This window comes from Siphateles boraxobius, unplaced genomic scaffold (genome assembly GCF_051911475.1).
Source record: "Siphateles boraxobius isolate OS27281-9 unplaced genomic scaffold, OSU_SipBor_1 47, whole genome shotgun sequence".
In the NCBI taxonomy this organism is placed as follows: domain Eukaryota; kingdom Metazoa; phylum Chordata; class Actinopteri; order Cypriniformes; family Leuciscidae; genus Siphateles; species Siphateles boraxobius.
In genome coordinates, this window is record NW_027509108.1 from 2,992,501 (window position 1) to 3,015,323 (window position 22,823).

At 40.5% G+C, this 22,823-nt stretch overlaps 2 protein-coding genes and 1 long non-coding RNA gene across 3 annotated transcripts in view; 2 read left to right on the forward strand and 1 right to left on the reverse strand.

Moving 5' to 3' along the window:
• tspan34a (tetraspanin 34a) overlaps positions 1-2,490 on the forward strand; it is a 6,338-nt gene extending 3,848 nt beyond the window's left edge. The window contains exons 4-8 of the mRNA XM_077201418.1: positions 24-98; positions 983-1,090; positions 1,200-1,328; positions 1,754-1,846; positions 2,316-2,490. Of these exons, the coding sequence (XP_077057533.1) occupies positions 24-98; positions 983-1,090; positions 1,200-1,328; positions 1,754-1,846; positions 2,316-2,366 (456 nt within the window). The 3' untranslated portion in view covers positions 2,367-2,490. The remainder of the gene's footprint in view (positions 1-23; positions 99-982; positions 1,091-1,199; positions 1,329-1,753; positions 1,847-2,315) is intronic.
• LOC143710510 (B-cell receptor CD22-like) overlaps positions 1-22,823 on the forward strand; it is a 773,497-nt gene that overhangs the window by 444,867 nt on the left and 305,807 nt on the right. The gene's annotated exons all lie outside the window — the stretch shown is intronic.
• On the reverse strand, positions 6,378-7,971 carry LOC143710469 (uncharacterized). Its single transcript, XR_013194562.1, has 3 exons — positions 7,882-7,971; positions 6,787-6,865; positions 6,378-6,703 (listed from the first exon to the last, which is right to left on the reverse strand). It is a non-coding gene; the product is annotated as an uncharacterized LOC143710469 (long non-coding RNA).

The window sequence follows — 22,823 nt, forward strand, 5'->3', positions numbered from 1 at the left end:
AAATTTCTGGCCTGTCTCCCTAGTTCTTCATCATCGTGCTCATCATCTTCCTCGTGGAGGTGGCGGCGGGGGTCGTGCTCATCGTCTTCGAGCCTTTGGTGAGAGCTGACAAGAGCACACATACACTGAAACAGTACAAGAGCATACAAGAGCATACAAGATACAACATACAAGAGCACACATACACTGAAACAATCTGGTGAAGGACTTACAATTTTCAAAATTGCTAGCAAATTTCACAAGTAATTGTAACACTTTACAATAAGGCTCATTAGTTAACATTAGTTAATGTATTAATTAACATGCACTAACAATGAGCAATAGATTTGTTACAGTATTTATTAATCTTTGTTAATATTAGGGAATAAAAATACAGCTGTTCATTGTTTGTTCATGTTAGTGTATTAACTAATGTTTACGAATGCAACCTTCGATTTCAATAATGTATTAGTAAATGTTGAAATTAATATTAACTAAGAAAAATAAATCCTGAATAAGTTATGTTCATTCTTAGTTCATGTTAACTATAAGGTAGTTAACTAATGTTAAATAATGAACCTTATTGTAAAGTGTTACGTAAAGAAAGATACAGAAATAGAAAGTAACACATTGAATTAAACATGATATTTTGAAGTAGAAAGACTGAAATAGTATTTTCTTGTAAAACATTATCTTGTTTATTTATTTATTTTTGACCACTGCTAGCAGGCTTCACAGACCTTCTGACCAATGCATATTTAAATTAATTTGAATAATACATTTTCCATGACCAAGCTCATATTGGCAATGCAAAATACAACACATCAAGAACCACAATGGCTTATTAAGTCTGTACAAAAATATATTTAACACCCACATACATCTCATCATATGGTCTCTTTATGATTCCATAATGATATGGTTTAAATGAATCTGTCTTTATAAGTATTATGGAACGGGACTGTGAATTCAGAGGCTGAATGTGATTTTAACTTCATTCCAGGTTGAGAAATTTCTGAATGAAATTGGACAGAAAGTTGCTATAAGCATTGAGGAGAAGTATGGAGAGGATGAAGGTTTTACTTCAGTCTGGAATAGCACTATGAATGAGGTACGACACCAGCCATCATGTGTTTAATGATGATTCTAGCTGCCATTTCTGGCTCTTTTCTGACATTACAATCCCAAATAATGCAAACGTGCGCATGTGTTTTTTCTAGCTGAAATGCTGCGGATATAACAACTACACTGACTTCACGGGCTCTCCGTTCGTATCTGACACATCATTATATCCTGTCACGTGTTGCACAAACAATACAATCTGTAATGAAATTGCAGCAGGAAGAGAAGTATGTTACAGAACGCTTTGTGCTAAACTTACTATCAAAGCAGAAATGTATCAAATGAATGTAATGCATGTATAGCCTCAATGCACACTATTCATTTGTCACTCACTCATGCAGTTAATGAGCAAGATGGCAATATACTTTTTGCATGAAAGACGCGTTGGTTTGGCTCTGTGGGTTGCAAACAATAAATGTGTATAATAAAATGCAACCAACCATGTAATTGTGTATTAAGGACAGCAAAGTGAAACAAAGCTGTGGTACGGTAAAAGAAGAAATGTTGCATGAGCATAAAGATGCCAATGATGTGCAAAAAAACCTACTAAAACTTTTGAAAAGAGAAAAACATTAACACAGTATCTCCATCAACTATTGAAAAACGAATTGTCTTGCATTGCATTGATGTGTGTGTTTTACGATTTTTGTAGTCTGTCAGAGGCTGTTTCAAGGCATTAGAGCAGATGATCAAGGATAACGCAGTTCTGCTGGCTGGTGTGGCTCTGGGAATCGCTGCTTTAGAGGTATTTACTTCAGCTTACACACATGCGAGATCTTTTGTTTAGACTAATATGCCGTTTGCACCGAAAGACAAACGTCAAACATCATTATGACCAATATCAGTAAGTGATACAATAGAATTGATGGTCTGGATTGGCAAAGCTTTAGTGAGATAATTCTGTGTGCATTAACACCAATGGTCGTGATCCTGATTAATCAATACATTATAATGTATTTTTCATTCACCAGTTTTTGTTCCACAGACCATCTTTGGACAAGATATTGAGGTTTATGTAAACATCTGTAATTTGCCACAAAGTCTTCACAACTAAAATAATAATAAAAAAAACATAAGAACTGGTAGTTTTACAATACCAACAGAGGAAAATCATAAAAACAAATCATGTAACCAACTCATCCAGATTCGTTATACTGTAAAGTGGGGGGAAAAAACTATTTATACAATATTGCACCTAATTTGTTCCTTCACAGATTGCAGCGATGGTGGTTTCCATGATCCTCTATAAGAATGTAGGAAAATGAGACCAGGACTGACTACAGACATTTCTGTTTACATCATTGTTTACTATAACATTTTACTATTCGATAATGTTAACTGAAGTTATGTAAATACTTGACTATCTGCTGCAGTATGAATGACATTTGCACTAAAATCTTTGATATGTGTTCTATTTTAAATACATTTTTATGTATTTTAATATCTATAGCTGATGTCATGTTGAATACTACAGCTCATTAAAGATCACTACAACATTTTAAACATTATTTACCTATGATTCAATTAATCTGCATCCTGTAATATTTATATTTATATGTATTTGTATTAATAAAATAATGTGTTTAAAGCTCTGTACCAACTCTCTTGCTACCTGAGAAGCACACTTCATTCTGACTTAAGTTTTTCTATAGTATATAAAACATGAATATATTAAAAAAATGCTGTAATCATCTCAGTATATAATGACAGGAATATTTTTCTTGTTAAAAAGAAACAAACACTACTGACATGTGACAATTGTTTTCTCACATTGGATGTTTACTTTGTGTAGCTTAAAATAATGAAGCATTTAAAGCAGCAAGACACTGGTGCAAGTCATTCAAAGTCAATGCAAATGTATGGCTGTCCAATAAATGTATCACATCCACTAGGAGCCTAAAGCCTTCAGAAAATCCAGATATTAAATGTACTCACCTCCATATGACATTTCAACATTATTTTCTTTCCGCTGTGACTGTAATGCATAGAACTGGTGAATAATATCCAAGTTTTTTGAAACCATAAACATAACTGTGCTACGGATAGACCAAAACTAAAGCCGATAATCACTATAATCTCCTGGATCAATTTAAAAATGGCCCCTTTGGACGCTGCTCTTGGTTTGACGTCAATGACGCTAAACTCTAATGTTCCCGCGTGTCGCGAACAGTTGGCCGTGGAATATTTAGTAGTGAGGAAAGTTCACGAATACACTTATTGCACATGTGGCAACCGATCACAGTACCACGCTTGAATTCACTGGGCTCCTGAGAACGAACTATTCTTTCACAAATGTTTGTCGAAGCGTCTACATGCCTCGGTGCTGTGGCCATGGAGTGATCGGAACCAGTGAATTCAGTGATTTGGAGGGGTGTCCCAATGCTTTTGGTAATATAGTGTATTTCCACGTACATTTTGAAAAGTGGATGTTGTAGGAAGTGCTGTGGCAAGTTTCTGTGCCATCTAGTGGTTAGGAGGAAAATCAAATCAAAGGAGCCTTTAGCCCTCTTGTACCCTACGCTTTCATTTCAGGGAGAAAGTAAATGATGTTGGATTGGAATAAAGTCACCAGCAGGTGTTGGAAAGAGCACGCAAGTATGGGATCTTCAGTGATCCCAATCAGGGATTCACAATATTTTGGCAATATAGTGTATGTGTATGGTTACATGCAAGCGCAAAATGCAAATTCAAGCGGACAGTCGGCTCTAGTTCTCTTGTGTGTTTAAGTGCAGCTTTTTTTGCCCCGACGCAGGCGTCAACACAGTCGGCTTTCGTCAGCACTAGTTATTTGGCGTCGGTTTGGTGTGTCCCTACATTAAACCTACCAATGCTAGAGGGGTAATACTTTTTGGCGGGGGTCAGATTTCAGCACAACACCTGAATAAGAAACCACAGGTGCTCACCTCATCATCACCACTGCTGTTAAATACTGAATATTTTCCTCTCTTCTTTTCTATGTCCGACAGCGAGGTGAGTGACTCGATAGCAGGTCTAAGCTTTTTTGGCCACCACATTAATTAACAACATCATCCCAGCAAACAAATTTAGGTTCTGGGAACGTTAGTTTTTGGTTCCCAGAACATTCCTAGAACTTTCCCTTAACGTTAGGGGAACGTTCCCGGAACGTTTTCCTTACGTCATAAAAATGGAACCTAAAAATAACCTACATGGAACGTTCCTATAACGTTCTTGTTTGGTTCCCAAAAAAATAACCTCATGGGACCATTCGGGAACGTTAGGGGAACGTTCTGTGTTTGCTGGGATTTTATCTCCAAAAATCAGACCAACTAATACAGACTTGTAAATATACTGGGGCTAGCTGTCACATTTTTACACCAGTGAATATTTCTAAAGCTAGATTCATTTTAAAACATCACTTTCTGTATAGAGACACGTTTAAAGTCTTGGTTATAAAAAGCAAATGAACATCATCACTGTTATTAGGCTACTCAGGAAAAAGAGAGTTAAATAGATTGTAAAATCAATCTTTACAAAGTATTGTAAAATCATGCTCTTACCGGTTTCACCGACACACATGTCCAGTGACAGCACTACAAATGATCAGGATGAAACCAGCATTGGGGTTTGCAGACTCTGAACGACAAGCACATTTTAAAATGTGTGTTTAAGATGTGTGTTAAACAATTCACAAGCATACAGCAGAAGCAGAGTTTTAACAAAGACTAAAGGACATCCTCACTGATGCAACATTAGACTAAAGCCAACAAGTTCAACTGAGAGAAACTTTACACCAGTCTGTAGAGATGCTCATGAAATGTTTTCAAACGTACATGTATTTTTATCTGATCCTATAAGGAACCCAGAAAATGATTGATCGTGTATTTTGATAAACCTTGACTGATTAATAGCAATTTGGTACCAGAACGTATCAGTATATAATAGAATACCTCAGTTGCTATAATGTCTTCAATTTTTCTTTTTACATTTTTCTACAAGTTATTTTAAGCTTTTTAGAAGTGGTCATGTGTTACTTCACTGTTATCGCTGGTTATTTATGTAGAACTCAAAAATGCAGTTTCCTCTGTAGCGAGAGAGGTGAGAAAAAACGTGTCAAACTTCACAGCATCTCTCTGTTGACAGTGTGATCATGTGACCCTCGTGAGCGATGGACAGACGAGTGCTGATGTCACACACCTGTTACTCAAACATCTGTAGTTTTGCTGATGTTGTTGAACTGTGAATATCTCAAGGATGTCTCATGTCTTATTGGTGCATCCTCATTTCCTCGCAGCGTAGCACTTAAGCATGTATCCTCACACATGACTCCTCAGGAAGCTTCCTCGTTCCTCGCAGTGCAATTAGAGAACTGAGATTCCCTTCAAGATGGCTGAGTTCGATCTGTGTCTGGGTCACAGAAGCATCAATTTGAGTATTGAGAAACACCCACTCTGTAGGGCAGACTCTCTCCAAACTCCCCACTTATAGGGCTCTGGCCTCCAGAGTGAGTAGGGAATAGGGATGCACACTTCGGATTGGAATTGGCCCTCAGTGTTTCTCTGAGGACATCTGCTGGTCAAATGCATGTGATAATGCAAAGATAAGACCCAGGAACAAGCTGAATAATACAACTCAATGTATTCATAACATCTGTAAAATCCTTCAATACACTGATGGATATTTTACAGACTATAGAACTTAATAAAGTGAAGTCTTTCATGATTAATATCAGTGTTTTATATGTGTTTTAAATTAATCTTGTGTACATACCTCTACAATATTTATGTTTTTTGTGTAATTGTAATTATTGTTTATATCTTATAGTATCTATGAAACATCTGTATACTGGTTCATTTCATTTTTTTAAACACCAGACATGTAAAAGCCCACACCATTTTCAGATCAGGTGTTTGCTCATCGCCCTCTAGCATCAAAGCAGCAGAACTTCAAAACGTGGTTTGAAACAATATAAGCCAGTTTGATACATGCTCTAAAAAAAACATGTACCTTTCTATAATTGAATGTGCTATTTAAAAAGGAATAAAGATAAAACCCTTTAATTAACGACTATATATATTCGAACATGATTTACTCACACTAGTGCTTTTAAGTCATTTAATAAAGCAACAGCTCACAGTGGAAAACTCATTTATTAATTAACATAATCCATTACTTTCTACAAAAGCTATGAGAAACATCACTTCCCTGCACAATGGAAACTCTAAAGGTGAGTTTACTCAGAAAGTCCTTCATTTTCATTAGTAGTTGTGATATCCAGTGATGCAACAAAAGTTGAGTAAAGTTAAACTTGTGCTTCATCTTACTGTGTCGTCTTGTTATTTATTGTTATTTTGAAGGGAAACACATTTACAAAGATCTGCAAACATTTTTAAAAAACACATGAATAAAGCCAACACTACAATGGTACAAATAATATTTCTCACATATTTTAAAAATGTGATTACTGTTGGTGAGATTGCTCATATAGTATAGCTTGTAAACACTGAATGTAAGGACTGTTTAGTATCTGTTGAGTAAGAGTGAGGAGAGTTTCTTCTTGAGAAGACTTGAAGTGCTACTGAAGAGACAGATTCTCATATTCAAAAGAGCCCGACTTGTGAACAGCAGGTCTGGGATGGACAGACTGTGTGAAAGACTCATTGATTATTATCTGACTTTTGAATGAACAAACTGTTTTGCACAAGTAGTTTTCAACATTTCTCTTACTGTGAGTGTGTCGTAGAGGTCAGATGATCTGGACTTCGAGCTCAAGAGCTGCATATGTGTTTGCACTGGGATCATCGTTCTACAGGGAAACGTACTCAGTCACTAACGTGGCCTCGGTTCCCTGAGATAACGGGAACAAGTACTGATTCGCTAGACACAATGGGAAATCTTCTTTTTCTCCAATTTACTGCAGTTTTAATAAAATCACGCAGTGAAATTAAACAAGCCAATGGTCAGGGCCAGCCCTCTATATAAGCATGCATTCTGCCCATAGGGATCAGGTTAATTCGACTGAAGCGAAGATACGGCAAGTCGTGCAGCATGATCACACGGCCGGTGACACATTACCCCGTTATCTCAGGGAACCAAGGTTACGCCTGTAACCGAGTAAGTTACCTATCGATACGGTTCAATCGTATTGCGTCGCTAGACGCAAAGGGAACCCAGTCCAATCCCGCTATGTTTAGAACTGTGTAACGACAGTCATTCTAGGGCCCAGATCTAGGGCACTTGAATAAGGGCCCAAGAGTGCCATGGCTAAACAGGGTTGAATACAGAACCTTAGACAAACGTAACTTCTGGCTTTCATGCCCTAGGTTCGTTCCTCTGCGCCGAGCGTCCATTGGCTCGTGCAGTTTCACTGCGTGATTTTATTAAAACTTCAGTAAATCTGAGAAAAAAGGAGTGATCCAGTACAAGTGAACTGTATCGATAGGAAACAAGGAGAAGGATTTACAGCAGAAAACAAGAAATTTTAAATGCTGTGCGTTCACGTCTCAGTGTCTGTTTGTCATGAGATGTTTGAGCAGTCTGAAAATTTCCTAACATATTGTGTAATCTGACTTGATAACAAACTGTTGCCGTAACAATAAAGGAAGAGTCTTTGCCAACTCCGGAACAGAAGCGTCAAACAAGTATCAAAAGTGTTGTAACTCTACAGTCTCTTACTCAAACAGTAAAACGTAATTATGCTCAAATCAATATTTCACATTGGACCAGCTGTAAAAATAAATAAAAAACATCTCTGAATTTACAAAAAATCAAATTTTATTCTTTCAAAGACATTATTCTGTAGTTCTTCTTTGATTATCTCACCTCATTTATAGCAGATCTTCTGTTTATCCTCTTCTTCTGACTGTCAAAAACACAAACAAGTAATTTCATTGTTCATATACCATTAATAATCAAATATCTTTCTGAATTAGTTTGAAAGTATTATATTTATGTACTCTGTATTGATAGACTTAAATGATAATAATAATAATATGATAATGATGAAGAATAATCCTCCAGATGCCGCTGTGATCACAATCACATTCCTACCAGCAACATGATGAACTGAAAGAGGAAGATCATCATTAACTCTCCAAACTGATGAATGATGTGAAGATACAGGAGTGTGTTAATAAAAGCTTCACCTGTGACAGTTACAGCGTCTGATCTCTGAGATCCATGTTGATTGTGAGCCTGACAGTAGAAGCGTCCACTCAGTAGTGCACTGAAACTCTGTCCAGATCCAACAGCTGAGGTTTCATTCTCCTTAAACCAGCTGAAGTTCAGAGCAGGAGGGTTTGAGTCACTGATGCACTTCAGAGTCACTGAATCTCCCGGACAAATCTGACCAGACTGAAAGATAAATGATCCCAGTCCAGAAAAGGGCTACTTCAGCGAATAGCCAGGGTGACTTGAGGATCACAGTGAGTGGCTGCGTTGACTCCTTTAGCTCCTTTGACTACTTACTGCTTTAGCGATGCAGGTCGGTCCTAAAAGTGCTTCCTGGAGGGGTACTCTGCGTCACCCACCCAGGGCTTGTAAGTTCTCGCTCGTTCTCACTGGCTTTCATGCAAGATGGTTTGGAGCATAGGCTGTCTCCCTCCACTCTAAAAGTGTATGTTGCCGCTATTGCTGCACATCACGATGCAGTTGATGGGAAATCTCTCGGTAACGACCTGGTCATCAGGTTCCTCAGGGGTGCAAGAAGGTTAAATCCTTTTCACTCTCACCACGTAAATACCTGTTTATATGTCCATAGAAAATGAATTTCAGTTTTATTTCAATTTCAATTTTAGTACAATGCAAACTTTAGTAGAAATGCCACTTATCCCGGAATTGTCATACAGTTTATTGTAAAAACATCTGTCCCCAAATTTGACACGATTTGCCCCGTATTCTTGAGCAGAAAACTGTTTATTTCTCCGTCGCTTACCGCATCTCTAGGTTTCCTTTGGAGGAGTTTTGCCGCTCCGCACAACCAAATGTGACAACAGCCTCTCACAAGTGTAAGGAACTCAGCTTTTTGGAAATATTAATAATCAATAATATCTTGTTATTATTAATTATAAATATTTGGGTCAGTTAATTGGATTAACTTGATGTGGCTGAATTAATATTACAATCAATTAATCAGTTCTTCCAACGAACTCTTTTGATTATTAATTTATTCTAAGAAAAGGGTATCTTCCATGGCCACCGAAGAATAATTATTTCTTCGCCTGTACTTGTACTTTGAGCCAGTAGCAAAAACCGTGATCGTAAAGTGACTTGTATTGCAAGCAAAACAGAACCAAATACATATTATGTACAAGTTTTATTAACTAAATATAGATATTTATATGAATATAAATAAACTAATCAACATACACACATGAATACATAAATAGGTTAGTGATAGGATGAAATTGGAAACCGGAAGAGGGTCTATGAGAAGAACCATCAGAATTTCATTTTCACATTTCATTGAATTGAATACTTGCATTTGTAATGGGAACAATTCTTGAAGTTGTTGAAAATTGAAGTCGTTGATGGTTCCGGCAGTGTCAAGTGGAAGTTGGTTGAGCGTTCTCTTTCTCCAGGACCGCATGGCTGGTTTGGGCAAGGCCTGGGACTCTGTTGAGGCCACGCCGAGCACCCAGGAGAAGTGAGGAAGTCGGAAGGATGGGTGATTGGAGTCGTTGTTGGTTGGAGTCTTTGTTCCAAAACTCTTGAGATTGTCCTTGGTTCTTTGTGAGAGAGTCATCTCTCTCCTGCCTGAGCCCATATTTGGTTGGAATCGAGGCCTGCTGGGCCCTGGGGCCCCCGGGGAGGGGGAGGGGGGCTCCCCAGTATCACCAGAACAGTGTTGCGGCTGGATGAAAGAACTAAGAGAGGGCGGTCACTGTTGCCTGCCTCTGATATACCCTGAGAAAAGAACCAACCCCTAAGCTTTGAATGGACCTATGAGTAAGGTGACATGTCCGAGAGGGGAAGCGGCTCTTAGTTGATTTATGGTCTTCGTCCCCAGCATGCTTAGACTGTTCATTCAAGCTCAAATAGACATAACAAATTCACATTGCATTCTAAGAGAAGGTGATGTACATCAAAGTGTGTGTCATTAAATGAGGATTAATTTGCTAGGAAGCATGATACAGGTGAGGTTATATTGACCGTTGGGTGGTTGTTCAACCACATACACCCCAATCAAACATACCATGTTGTTATACCTAATAGTACACGAGACAGTAAATCATCACAGTTTCTGTGAGGCATGTTCCTTCATAGATCAGAGTAACACCGCAAAGTTTATTTAATTAAAGATGGTCTCTCTCTCTTAAGCATGTGGCGCATGTGGCCACATTCCTTTGAGGTCGTAAAGTCTGTTATCAGTCTTAAAGTGTTCTGTAACCGGACACCCGGCTGACAAAGTAACTTCATTTGTGAGGTTAGTTTTGGGGGAGAGTTTCATAGACCTTTATATTCATTAAATATAGTGAATATGAATAATTAGTGTGTGTCTGATTGGTCCAGACCCTACATCCCCCCCTTTCGACCGTTGTTGTCCCCCTCAAGGACAACCATGATTGAAGTTGAAAGTGCCGACAGATCAGACACACCTTTGTCATAGAAGGCTGGAAGGCCATGGTGGCCTCTGGTTGCTCGCGTCTTCTGGAGTGGTGGTCGTTCCACGGCGGTTGATGTGGACAGTAGCCCAGTACAGGTCTCTGCAGCAGGTGTTGGGGCAGAAGGTGCCTTGACTGGGTATCACCTGTCATTCTGGAGTTAGGGTGAAATTGTGGTTCTTGAAGAAGGATGAGGTTTCCAGCTTTGATTCAGGTTTGGCCTCAGCAGGGCAGCGTGTGTCTTGGATCAGAGACTGCAGACCAGCTGAGTTTGAGTAAAGTCATTCTGGAAGACAGTAAACAGCTGTTTCATGGAGTTCACTGTCTGGTTCAGCCGAACGCTGTGGGTGTTGTGAATTACCACAGTTCCCTTCGATGTCTTGCCGATGGACGGCAGGGAGGCACTCTGTGTTGTGAGTTGCCCTTTTAGCTGTGGGATTTCAGTTTGAATTTCAGCCACACGTTGTCTCACGGTGCCTAGGTTCAGTGCGTTGACACTGGACATGCCAATGTTAACAGAGTTCCGACGGCAGTGGCGGTTGTGTCCATCTGGCTCTGCTTGTGTGACATTTTTTTTTCAAGTTGGTTGAGCATGTGTTCGACATTGGCCTCAGCGTGGGCGAGGGAGTGGAGTCGAACATACACTCTCTGGGTGTGGGTCCTGCAGTTGGTGATAAGGAGTCCCGGTTGTTCCTTCGGGACGCTGCCTGATACCGGACCTGGTGAGATGACCGACTGCGGCTGTCCTCTGGTTGGCTGGAGGCACAGGAAGACTAACCACAGCAGCATCCTGGAACAGACAAAGGGGAGAGGGAGAGAGAAAGGGAGGAAAGATCTCAGCGACTGTCGTCCTTTGTTGGCTAGGACAGTCTTTCCGCTTCGAGGACGCCGGTATGCCAATTGCTTCGGTGTTCTGGTGCTGCGGTGTGCAGCACATGCTGCGTCATGGGCATACACTGGCATGAACCCCCCTTTTGCACTGTGGCACCACAAGCTTTGGCGCAGCGATGTCATCAGGTGCATAACACAGAGTGTTGTCCTGTGCACGCAGCGTGTGCTTGTTGATTTCAGTTGTTTGGGGCACCGGTTGTCGGTGGGTGCAGACGGCGTTCGTGGGTGGTTGGAGGGGTTAGAGGTGGTTTCTCATAGTGTCCATTGGTTTGTCATAGTCTTTGGTAAGCTGGAAGGTTGGGGTCAGGTTAAGCAGAGGCTCTGTGACATTTTGGCACACTTGTGGTGAGAGACTAATTCATGACCCTAAAAGTTCAGAACCACTGTTTAATGGGTTCGCTAGATATGTAGCATAAAGTTAGGTGTTTCATGTGTATCTAGCTAGTGATGTGTCTCTTGTATCTTTATCATCTTAGCTGTGGATGTTAGGAGGCTAAGACTTGTGTGGTTCCTAGAGTATTTCCTGGAAAGGGCATAGCCGAGATGAAATAAATGACTTAAGATGGTTTTTATGACTAAATTATTTCTCTGGACTTAAATGGTGGTTCACTGCGGCTTGACGAAGTGAAGGATAGGAGGAAAAGGGACAGCTTTCCTATTCAAATTATGCTTATTATCAATCCTCAGGACTATAGTTATGCCCTAGTAATTGTTGAAATTAATTGTGTCGCAGGGTCACAAAAATGAGTGCACTTGTTGAAAATAAACACAATCACAAATAAAGGTGTCTCTGTTTCCTTTCTGGGCCCAATGGGAAATAGAACCACATTCGAACAAGAGAGGAAATGGAATTAAATCATATAGATGACCGAATAGACAAGGGAATAGCTGACTGCTATTATTATCAAAGTGGAAATAAAAGAATAAAATAAAAAATAAAGTAAGTAATCAAAACAGCGGTAATGATCTGAAATTGAGAATAATCAATAGCACTAGTGACTAACCTTTAGATTTGCCTGGACCAACACTCCCTAGTGGGTCACAGCTGTTGCGTGTTTAAGACCACACCGTGTGTGTCCCTCCAAAGGTTTAGTCAATATGCTGATGAAAATTCTCATAACTATAATAATTCTTCTCTAGCTACACAGCTTGCATGTAATTAAACTTGGGTTTAATTGCCAGGGCATCTGCAAATTTAGCCTACAGCGCTCAGCAAGGACTATGCCTAAACTAGTGAAGGTGAAATTCAGCTGAGAAGAATTGAAAGTAAGGAAAGAGAAAAATTAGAAACCCTAAATGGGGTTAAAGAAAGTATTTTAGAATACTTTGCGCTGTATACATAAAAGCTGTAATTAAGGCTTCAAGTAAATGATGCTAACCGCTAACTGTAGAAGTTATTATGTAGCTTAGCCTAAGCTGGATGGATGCTAGGTTAGCTTAGCTTAGCCTAAGCTGGATGGACGCTAGGTTAAGTTAGCTTAGCCACCTAGGCTGGTTTGATTACAAAATGACGTCACGAGTTAGCACTTCCTGTGACAAGTCGTTGTCATGGGAACCAGTGCATGTCAGAACAATTCAACAGTACCTGAAGAATGTCTACACATTTTACTGAGTTATGCATGTTTAAACGGGTTAAAAGGGGGCGCCTATACTTTAAGTCTTTCAAGAACTTGATGTTACATTCAGTAAAATGCTAATGTGTTTTGGCATTTGCTAATTTTACTCATGGAACTCTTCTCTTTACTTTACACAACTTATTCTATTCGTTTACAAAGTAAGGAAATAGATTTGCTGTAAGTCAAAGCTTGTCTAAGCCTATATAGTTACGTCCCTCTCATGCATGAATGCTGACTTTTCAGCGAGTGAACAGTTTTGATCGCTAGGTAGCTCTCTGCTTGTGGATGCAGCTAAAAATTTAGGTGAATTACATCAATCTAACAATAATTTGTAAGGCCTTTACATTGTAGAAAGGGGAGCATCACCCAGGTCAACGTATATATAACACTGTCCTGAGCTTTCTTTTTCAGAAACAGGTTTAGCAATACTGCAATTTGGATTTCTTTAACCAAAGCAGGATAGATATGTAAAGTTTACAGTTTACAAGCTGCTGAGATGAGATTCCTGAGATGAGATTCCTTTGTCAAACAGACTTACGCTTTAATGCTGAACTTACTGATACCAGTTGGAAATCTAAGACTCTTTCACTTACAGTAGAGATGTCAATTCCCGCTATCGTTTTATCTGCATTTAGACAAGCCAGCAACCAGTGATCAAAATGCGTATCGCATGTTGTGTTCCAGTTGGACCGCAATGGTCAAATGCACGCCTGTAGGTTAACAGTAGTTTAAAACTCAGGTGGTTTTCCTACACTATGGCGTCAAGGTATGCCCTATTTGGAGCTAGTGTTTCCTGTAACCCTTCATTGTCATGGAAACTAATGTAGCAGTGCCAATTCAACCAGCATGTAGCAAATGTTTGTTTCAAAAGAGTTGTGCATAGTCTGTTGGCAGGTGAGGCTTACACGTCCATTCAAGATTTTCTTTATATCAGTAAAATTCTATTTTTACTAATGCAGAGTCTTGCTGCTCTTTGAGCACCCATTTTCATCTACTTTAAAAGTTTTATGTCCTATGCTGACCAGGGACTTTTTAGCAGAGTCTTGCATTGTGTTCATGCTGTGTGGCTTCTGGTTTTGCAGTTCAGGATCAATGGGGTCTTAGGAACCCTTTCTGGGGAGGCCTTCTGTGTTAGAGGCCTTCCGCATCAGGTCACACATCGTTGAGTGGGCATTGCGTGGGGGCAGGTGAAAATATGGTGACTAACTGGTTTTGGAGGAAAAGTTTCTTGAAGCTGGTGTCCTCCTCCGTCACAGGTTCGTTGTAAGTTCCACAGACAACTCGTTCGGAGTTGGTGGTGGTAGCACAGGGCCTTCTAGGTCTGTCCTGCTTGGTGTTTGGGCAGGGCCCAGCTGGGCTGGATGTGTCCAGATCAGATGGAGTCTGTCTCGGTGTGCCATACCGGTTGGAGACTGCAGGTGAAAATCAATGTCTCGTAGATTGGCAGGGATGTTTCTGACCTTTCACTTGAGATTGTTGAGTGTCACTTCATGTGCCATTTCAGGGTTTGTCTGATTTACCTTTTCATCCTGCAGCTGCAGGGGCTCTCAGGGCACTGTCTGGTGAAGTGTTAAGCCGAGGGCTTTGGCTCCTCCCCCCTTTGTGCAGGGCTGGGGAAGCTTACGCTGCTAATGTGAAGGTCAGCAGGGTCCATCTTTCTTGTGTGGTCCATTTGCAGTGGGTTGGACTGTTGCAGCTCTCTTTGGACCACATGGAGTGCGTCAATAATGTTACAGCATCGCTAAGTCAGTGTTCGGACTTCCGCTGCACATTGATGGCTTTAGCTCTCTTTGAGTTCAACCATTTCTTTAAGTTCTTTGAGTGAAACAGTTCTTTACCCGTCGGTTTGCAGGTGCTCAGAGCTGTCGTCCGCCTGAAAACTGATGATCTCTTTCAGTTGCTCTGCTCTGTCAGGGTCCTTGCATCTGTCCTGTGCCTTCTCCCGTTGAGCAGGGTTCGTTCTCTGTGGAGTCCTGTGGCTGGCAGCGTTAGTTCATTTACCTCCTGTTTGAGGCCTGCGGGAGCATGGCCAAGGAGAAGATAATGCTGGTCAGCTCTTGGTGGCTCAGGCTGGGTGTCAGACGTCTGCTTTCATTGTTGCCTAACTGTTCCTTCCTCTGCCGTGGCAGGTCGTTGCCTGCTTCAGGCTGAAGGATGTCCATGACACTGCTCTGCCGGGTCTTCAGGTGGTCCTGGTGGCAGGGCTGGGTGTCTGAGGCCTACTGGAACACTTGTGGGAACACGAGAGAGAAATGGCAAAGGCAAATGCAAGTTTCTACAGAGGTGGTGAGCTATCTGTGTGGGAGAATGGCTATGTGGAGCAGCTAAAATTTAGTGTTGGTGAGCACACACAACAAAAAAAAAAAAGGTTTTGAGTATCTTAGTTGACGTGCTTTAAGCAGCATCGACTGATGACTGGGCTCTTACATGTCATAACCTATTACTCAAAAATGCTGATGGTCCTTCTCACATGTTGTGCTACGAGAGTAACAGATAGAGCAAAACCAAAATAAAACAATGGGATGAAACCAGAAAAGAAGAGGAAGAAAGGAGTGTTTTACCTATTTAGGTTTAGCTAGGAGACATAGGTAAACAGGAGTCACTTATGGGTTATGCTGCTGTTAGACTAAGCTAGCAGGGACACATCAGACATCTCAAGGTCCAAAAGAAGAAGAAGAAACAATGGGAAGTGTTTCCAGTTCTGTCTGGGGCCTACTGTGCGTTTGTGTTTAGCCGTACTTCATGTACTTAGCTTGGTGCTAAGGAGTGAGGATGGGTAAAACACAGACAGGAAGTAGGATATTAATGACCTGTGTAACTCGCTATGGAAACAACAGTCGCTAGATATTGTAATCCTATAGAGAGAGAGAAGATGAGGATAGTGACTAGTGATCTAAAATAAGGTAAAGGTAAAGTTAGAACGTCCTTATAGCTCTAAGAAAACTAAAAGGAAAGGGAAGCGTATCAAGTAATTTAATTAAATTTCAAATTTAGTTAAGCCCTTCTTTTTTTCTTTAGCTGAATATAAGAATTCAGGCTGAAACAAACGTAAATAACTAAATTGAAATAAAATAAAAAAAAAAATAAAAAAATGTATGTAAACATTGTTTGTTCTCATAGCTCTGGTAACTAGAGGGGAACTTGACTAAGCAAATTGATTTAATTAAATTCCCAATTTAATTAAATTCAATTTAACTGAATAGGACTATCCAGGCTCAACAGGTGTAAATACACAAAATAAAATAGGGGTAGATTTAAGTAAAAATAAAAGAAACACAAATAAAAACCCAAAGTATCTGGGTTTCAATCTGAAAGTGAAACCAAGAGGAAGGGGTCGAGAGAGAGAAAGAGAGAGAGAAGAGGGTGGTTTAACCCTCTTATGAGACGTGCTTTGTGAAGCTCTGACACCAGGGTGAATCATTCGTCTCAAATCATTCGGAGTGTATCACTGCTAAGGTCACGTGATTTTATTAAACTGGGCTTCGTTACGCGTCACAGCTGTTTCGAAATTGTTTTAAATTTCAACGGTTCGTGAACCATTGTGTATCTGGTCTCTATGTGATCTCGTATCACTTTATAGATTCGTACACATTTAATGACGCATTTGATAAAGGGTCTGATTGACTTTCAAGTCAAGCTTTCATAAAACGAGCCCTACGGTTTACTAAGATATTATGCCTTGAAAGACACCTCATATTAAACGATATTAGGTAGCTCGCGGATTGCCATTACCTGATTACACCTTTTGATAAAACCTTTGCGATTGGTTTGTAAAAGGTGTTCCGTTGATTTGAGTTTCCGCTACACTTCCACTGTTTTGACCAGCAGGGGTCGCCAGCGAGGGCGCTTCAAACAAAGAGTCATTTGTGACTCAGTTGACTCCTTTGATTCAAAGCCTCGAAGAGCTTTGACTCTCATTACTCGTGTTCAAATCACTCAGTTCAAATCACACAAAATCTATAGTCTTTGGTTTAAGGTTACACTTTACGCTCTAACGTGTCTAAGTTTTTAGGCGGTGCTAAAACTATCACTCGAGGTAGAGGGTTTTACTTGTAAGTCATGCGTGTAAGTTAGGATTGAGGGAGCTATTGGCTACAACCGTCGCTTGTTTACACGAGGGTCTGTGAGATTGGTGCTGTTGTCAGAAAAACTAGATAGGAACGCCTGCTCGCGCTCCGGACGCAATGCCAACCAACAACACAGATCGTTCGGAGCAGCGATCGAGCTGTGCTGACAGTTTGCACTGAGTCTCTCGCTTAGACACGACGTTGCGTGTGAGTGACTCTTTTTAACAAATCAAAACAGCACCGTTCTTTCACAGACAATGGCAAATTACTAGTTAGCTAAGCTAGAATTTATACCACTAATTCGACGCGATTGTTTCATATGAGCGCTTCAGCGGTTTAATATGAATACAATGACGTAACGCATAATAAGGCCTTAATCGGTGATTGAGGAACATCGCTCAGATCACATTCAAAAATGCTGAAAATGGAGATTTCTTCGTCCATATCAGGTTAATTAGTTCTGGTACCATTTATGCGCGCGGCTAATCTGAGATTTCTTCGTCAGAGAAGGCTTATGCTCGATTTATATCTGAAATTAGGCTTTCTTCGCTAATATCAGGAGTTTCTTATCGTACGATTTAAATATGCATTATAGCATTTGTGAACTTTCTGCCATTCGTAGGAAGGCATATTCAAGCTATAGTTTTGCTGATTTACTCAGAAACTTGTACGTGCATGTATGAGATGTTAATAAAACTTATGGGACAACATATGATTGATTACTGTCTGCTTGCATACAATGTTTAATACGATGCCTTAAAATTCTCCACCATTATGTAAGGAACTCAGCTTTTTGGAAATATTAATAATCAATAATATCTTGTTATTATTAATTATAAATATTTGGGTCAGTTAATTGGATTAACTTGATGTGGCTGAATTAATATTACAATCAATTAATCAGTTCTTCCAACGAACTCTTTTGATTATTAATTTATTCTAAGAAAAGGGTATCTTCCATGGCCACCGAAGAATAATTATTTCTTCGCCTGTACTTGTACTTTGAGCCAGTAGCAAAAACCGTGATCGTAAAGTGACTTGTATTGCAAGCAAAACAGAACCAAATACATATTATGTACAAGTTTTATTAACTAAATATAGATATTTATATGAATATAAATAAACTAAACAACATACACACATGAATACATAAATAGGTTAGTGATAGGATGAAATTGGAAACCGGAAGAGGGTCTATGAGAAGAACCATCAGAATTTCATTTTCACATTTCATTGAATTGAATACTTGCATTTGTAATGGGAACAATTCTTGAAGTTGTTGAAAATTGAAGTCGTTGATGGTTCCGGCAGTGTCAAGTGGAAGTTGGTTGAGCGTTCTCTTTCTCCAGGACCGCATGGCTGGTTTGGGCAAGGCCTGGGACTCTGTTGAGGCCACGCCGAGCACCCAGGAGAAGTGAGGAAGTCGGAAGGATGGGTGATTGGAGTCGTTGTTGGTTGGAGTCTTTGTTCCAAAACTCTTGAGATTGTCCTTGGTTCTTTGTGAGAGAGTCATCTCTCTCCTGCCTGAGCCCATATTTGGTTGGAATCGAGGCCTGCTGGGCCCTGGGGCCCCCGGGGAGGGGGAGGGGGGCTCCCCAGTATCACCAGAACAGTGTTGCGGCTGGATGAAAGAACTAAGAGAGGGCGGTCCCTGTTGCCTGCCTCTGATATACCCTGAGAAAAGAACCAACCCCTAAGGTTTGAATGGACCTATGAGTAAGGTGACATGTCCGAGAGGGGAAGCGGCTCTTAGTTGATTTATGGTCTTCGTCCCCAGCATGCTTAGACTGTTCATTCAAGCTCAAATAGACATAACAAATTCACATTGCATTCTAAGAGAAGGTGATGTACATCAAAGTGTGTGTCATTAAATGAGGATTAATTTGCTAGGAAGAATGATACAGGTGAGGTTATATTGACCGTTGGGTGGTTGTTCAACCACATACACCCCAATCAAACATACCATGTTGTTATACCTAATAGTACACGAGACAGTAAATCATCACAGTTTCTGTGAGGCATGTTCCTTCATAGATCAGAGTAACACCGCAAAGTTTATTTAATTAAAGATGGTCTCTCTCTCTTAAGCATGTGGCGCATGTGGCCATATTCCTTTGAGGTCGTAAAGTCTGTTATCAGTCTTAAAGTGTTCTGTAACCGGACACCCCCGGCTGACAAAGTAACTTCATTTGTGAGGTTAGTTTTGGGGGAGAGTTTCATAGACCTTTATATTCATTAAATATAGTGAATATGAATAATTAGTGTGTGTCTGATTGGTCCAGACCCTACACAAGTTAGAAAGAAAACACAAAGCCAATCAGTTTAGCTATGTGTGTTCAGGAGGCGGGACTCAGATCTATTATCCGTGTGTGTTATTGGTCTTTTTTTTGAATGATGACAAGCCGGAATGACAACAAGCCGAAATTAAATAGGAGTAACGAGGCTATTTTTAAAAAGTAAGGAGTAGAAAGTACACATAATTGCGTGAAAATATAAGGAGTAGAAGTAAAGAGTCGGCTGAAAAATAATTACTCCAGTAAAGTATAAATACCCAAAATTTATACTTAAGTAAGGTAACAAAGTATTTGTACTTCGTTACTTGACACCTCTGATCAGAGCTGATCTTTGAGATGCTGTAGATTCTTCCAGATCCTACAATCGTTCCTCCTTTAAACCAGCTGATTTCTGCAGGAGGGTTTGAGTCACTGATGCAGTTCAGAGTCACTGAATCTCCCTCCACTATTACACCAGACGGACTGATGGACAATGAGACAATAACTGGGGGATCTATAAAGACAAAAGGTGTAAATGACATGCAGTAAGACAAATAATTAGGCAAATAATTATCCAGAACCGATCAAAAAATAAAGACAAACTTACACAATGCGTTGAATGCGTTATGTTTGTCTGAAGTTCTTAAGACAGCGTGCTGCAAGTTCCGTGTTGGCAGTGGGCGTGACTTATAAGTTGAACCAATCAACATAGACCTAGGGAAAGGGAACCAAAAAAGTCCTCGTTCTATCTCATTTCCTTTTTATCAGCAACCAATTGTGAAAGTAAAAGGGGGGATTTTACTCTAAATGCGCAAACTCATTGGCTGATGCTAAGTCTTTAAAATCCCGTTTTCTCAAAATGACTTTTCTCTTATACTCCAAGTCCCAAATCTCCACTTCAGTAGCACCTACAGGTCCTTCTCAAAAAATGAGCATATTGTGATAAAGTTCTTTATTTTCCATAATGTAATGATAAAAATTTAACTTTCAGATATTTTAGATTCATTGCACACCAACTGAAATATTTCAGGTCTTTTATTGTGTTAATACTGATGATTTTGGCATACAGCTCATGAAATTCCTATCTCAAAAAATTAACATATCATGAAAAGGGTCTCTAAACAAGCTTTTAACCTAATCATCTGAATCAACTAATTAACTCTAAACACCTGCAAAAGATTCCTGAGGCTTTTAAAAACTCCCAGCCTGTTTCATTACTCAAAACCGCAATCATGGGTAAGACTGCCGACCTGACTGCTGTCCAGAAGGCCATCATTGACACCATCAAGCAAGAGGGTAAGACACAGAAAGAAATTTCTGAACAAATAGACTGTTCCCAGAGTGCTGTATCAAGGCACCTCGGTGGGAAGTCTGTGGGAAGGAAAAAGTGTGGCAAAAAACGCTGCACAACGAGAAGAGGTGACCGGACCCTGAGGAAGATTGTGGAGAAGGACCGATTCCAGACCTTGGGGGACCTGCGGAAGCAGTGGACTGAGTCTGGAGTAGAAACATCCAGAGCCACCGTGCACAGGAGTGTGCAGGAAATGGGCTACAGGTGCCACATTCCCCAGGTCAAGCCACTTTTGAACCAGAAACAGCGGCAGAAGCGCCTGACCTGGGCTACAGAGAAGCAGCACTGGACTGTTGCTCAGTGGTCCAAAGTACTTTTTTCGGATGAAAGCAAATTTTGCATGTCATTCGGAAATCAAGGTGCCAGAGTCTGGAGGAAGACTGGGGAGAAGGAAATGCCAAAATGCCTGAGGTCCAGTGTCAAGTACCCACAGTCAGTGATGGTCTGGGGTGCTGTGGTATCCTGAGAATTAGGTTATAGTTAACAGCAGTTCCTCTCCACACCACAAGAGGTGCAGGGGACCTTCCGGATCATGTGGGGTCCTGGGGGTAGAGTAAGACGGGGGGTTTTGATGAGAAAGTATTCCTGTCACATGTAGACTCTGTAAGCTTGGACGACAATAAAGTGTTATTACAGTTATAGTGCGTGATTCAGTTCCTCTATTACTGAAGATACGACATATTGGCGACGAGGATATTGGAAGGATGAAATAAATGTCGGCCTGAAGACGGATGATACGGGATGAGCTGACGGGAGAGCGAGGGGCTAGCATTGGACCGGAGGATTCACGGAGACAAAAGCAAAGATGACTACGATGATAGGCACTCTGTCGGCTTTTGACGTAAAGGAGCAGACATGGGAAGAGTATTGTGAGATATTAGAACAGTTTTTTGAAGCTAACGGAATTGATGATGGAGATAAGCAGAGAGCTATCCTCATCAGTGTGGTGGGACCAGCCACATACAAGCTCATAAGGAACCTGGTGAGTCCAGATAAGCCCAGCTCGAAAACGTACGGTCAGTTGAAAACTTTAATGAAAGAGCACTTCGACCCAAAACCGAGTGAAATAGTACAGAGATATAAATTTGACTCGCGCTCCCGCCAGCCGACGGAGACCGTCAGTGTGTACGTAGCTGAATTGAGACGATTAGCACATGATTGTAACTATGGTACAACACTGGAACAGATGTTGAGAGACCGACTAGTATGCGGTATTAATGATGACAGGATTCAAAGACGCTTGCTATCCGAAACAGACTTGACGTTTGAGAGAGCGTTCCAAATTGCAGTAGCTGCGGAGGCCGCTAGTAAAAATGTTCAAGATCTCCATACAGCACTGTTAGCATGCAACAGCGTGAGGACAGAGGGGGCACTGAAAAAGGAGGGTGAATGGAAAAAAAAAGATAAAGAATGCTACCGATGTCATGGGAAGCAACACAACGCGGCCACGTGTAAATTTAAGGAGGCAAAGTGTCACTGTTGCGGGAAAGTAGGGCACATAGCCAAGGCTTGCCGTAATAGAAATAAAGAAAGTGCCAGCTACAATGAGAAGAAAACATACCGAGCAGAGCGGCGTCCACGTCCACATCGATCATATAATGTAGAGTGTGAAAAGCAGGATGGTAATAGATCTGAAGAGGAAGTGTTCACATTAAACTGCATGGAAACGGAGACATCAATTCAGAGGATAAAACCGTTTGAAGTGACGATGGCAGTGAATAAGAAGACGGTACATTTTGAAATTGATACAGGATGTAGTGTAAGCATAATGAATGAGTTGAAGTTCAATGAGATGTGGAACGAAGAGCAACGACCGCTAATAAGACAAACTAAACTTCTACTTAAGTCATATACAGGGGATACAATCAAAGTAGTGGGGGTGGCCAAAGTTAAAGTAAACTATGAGCAGCAAGTAAAGACATTGCCCCTAGGGGTGGTTAAAGGTACAGGACCTAGCTTGTTAG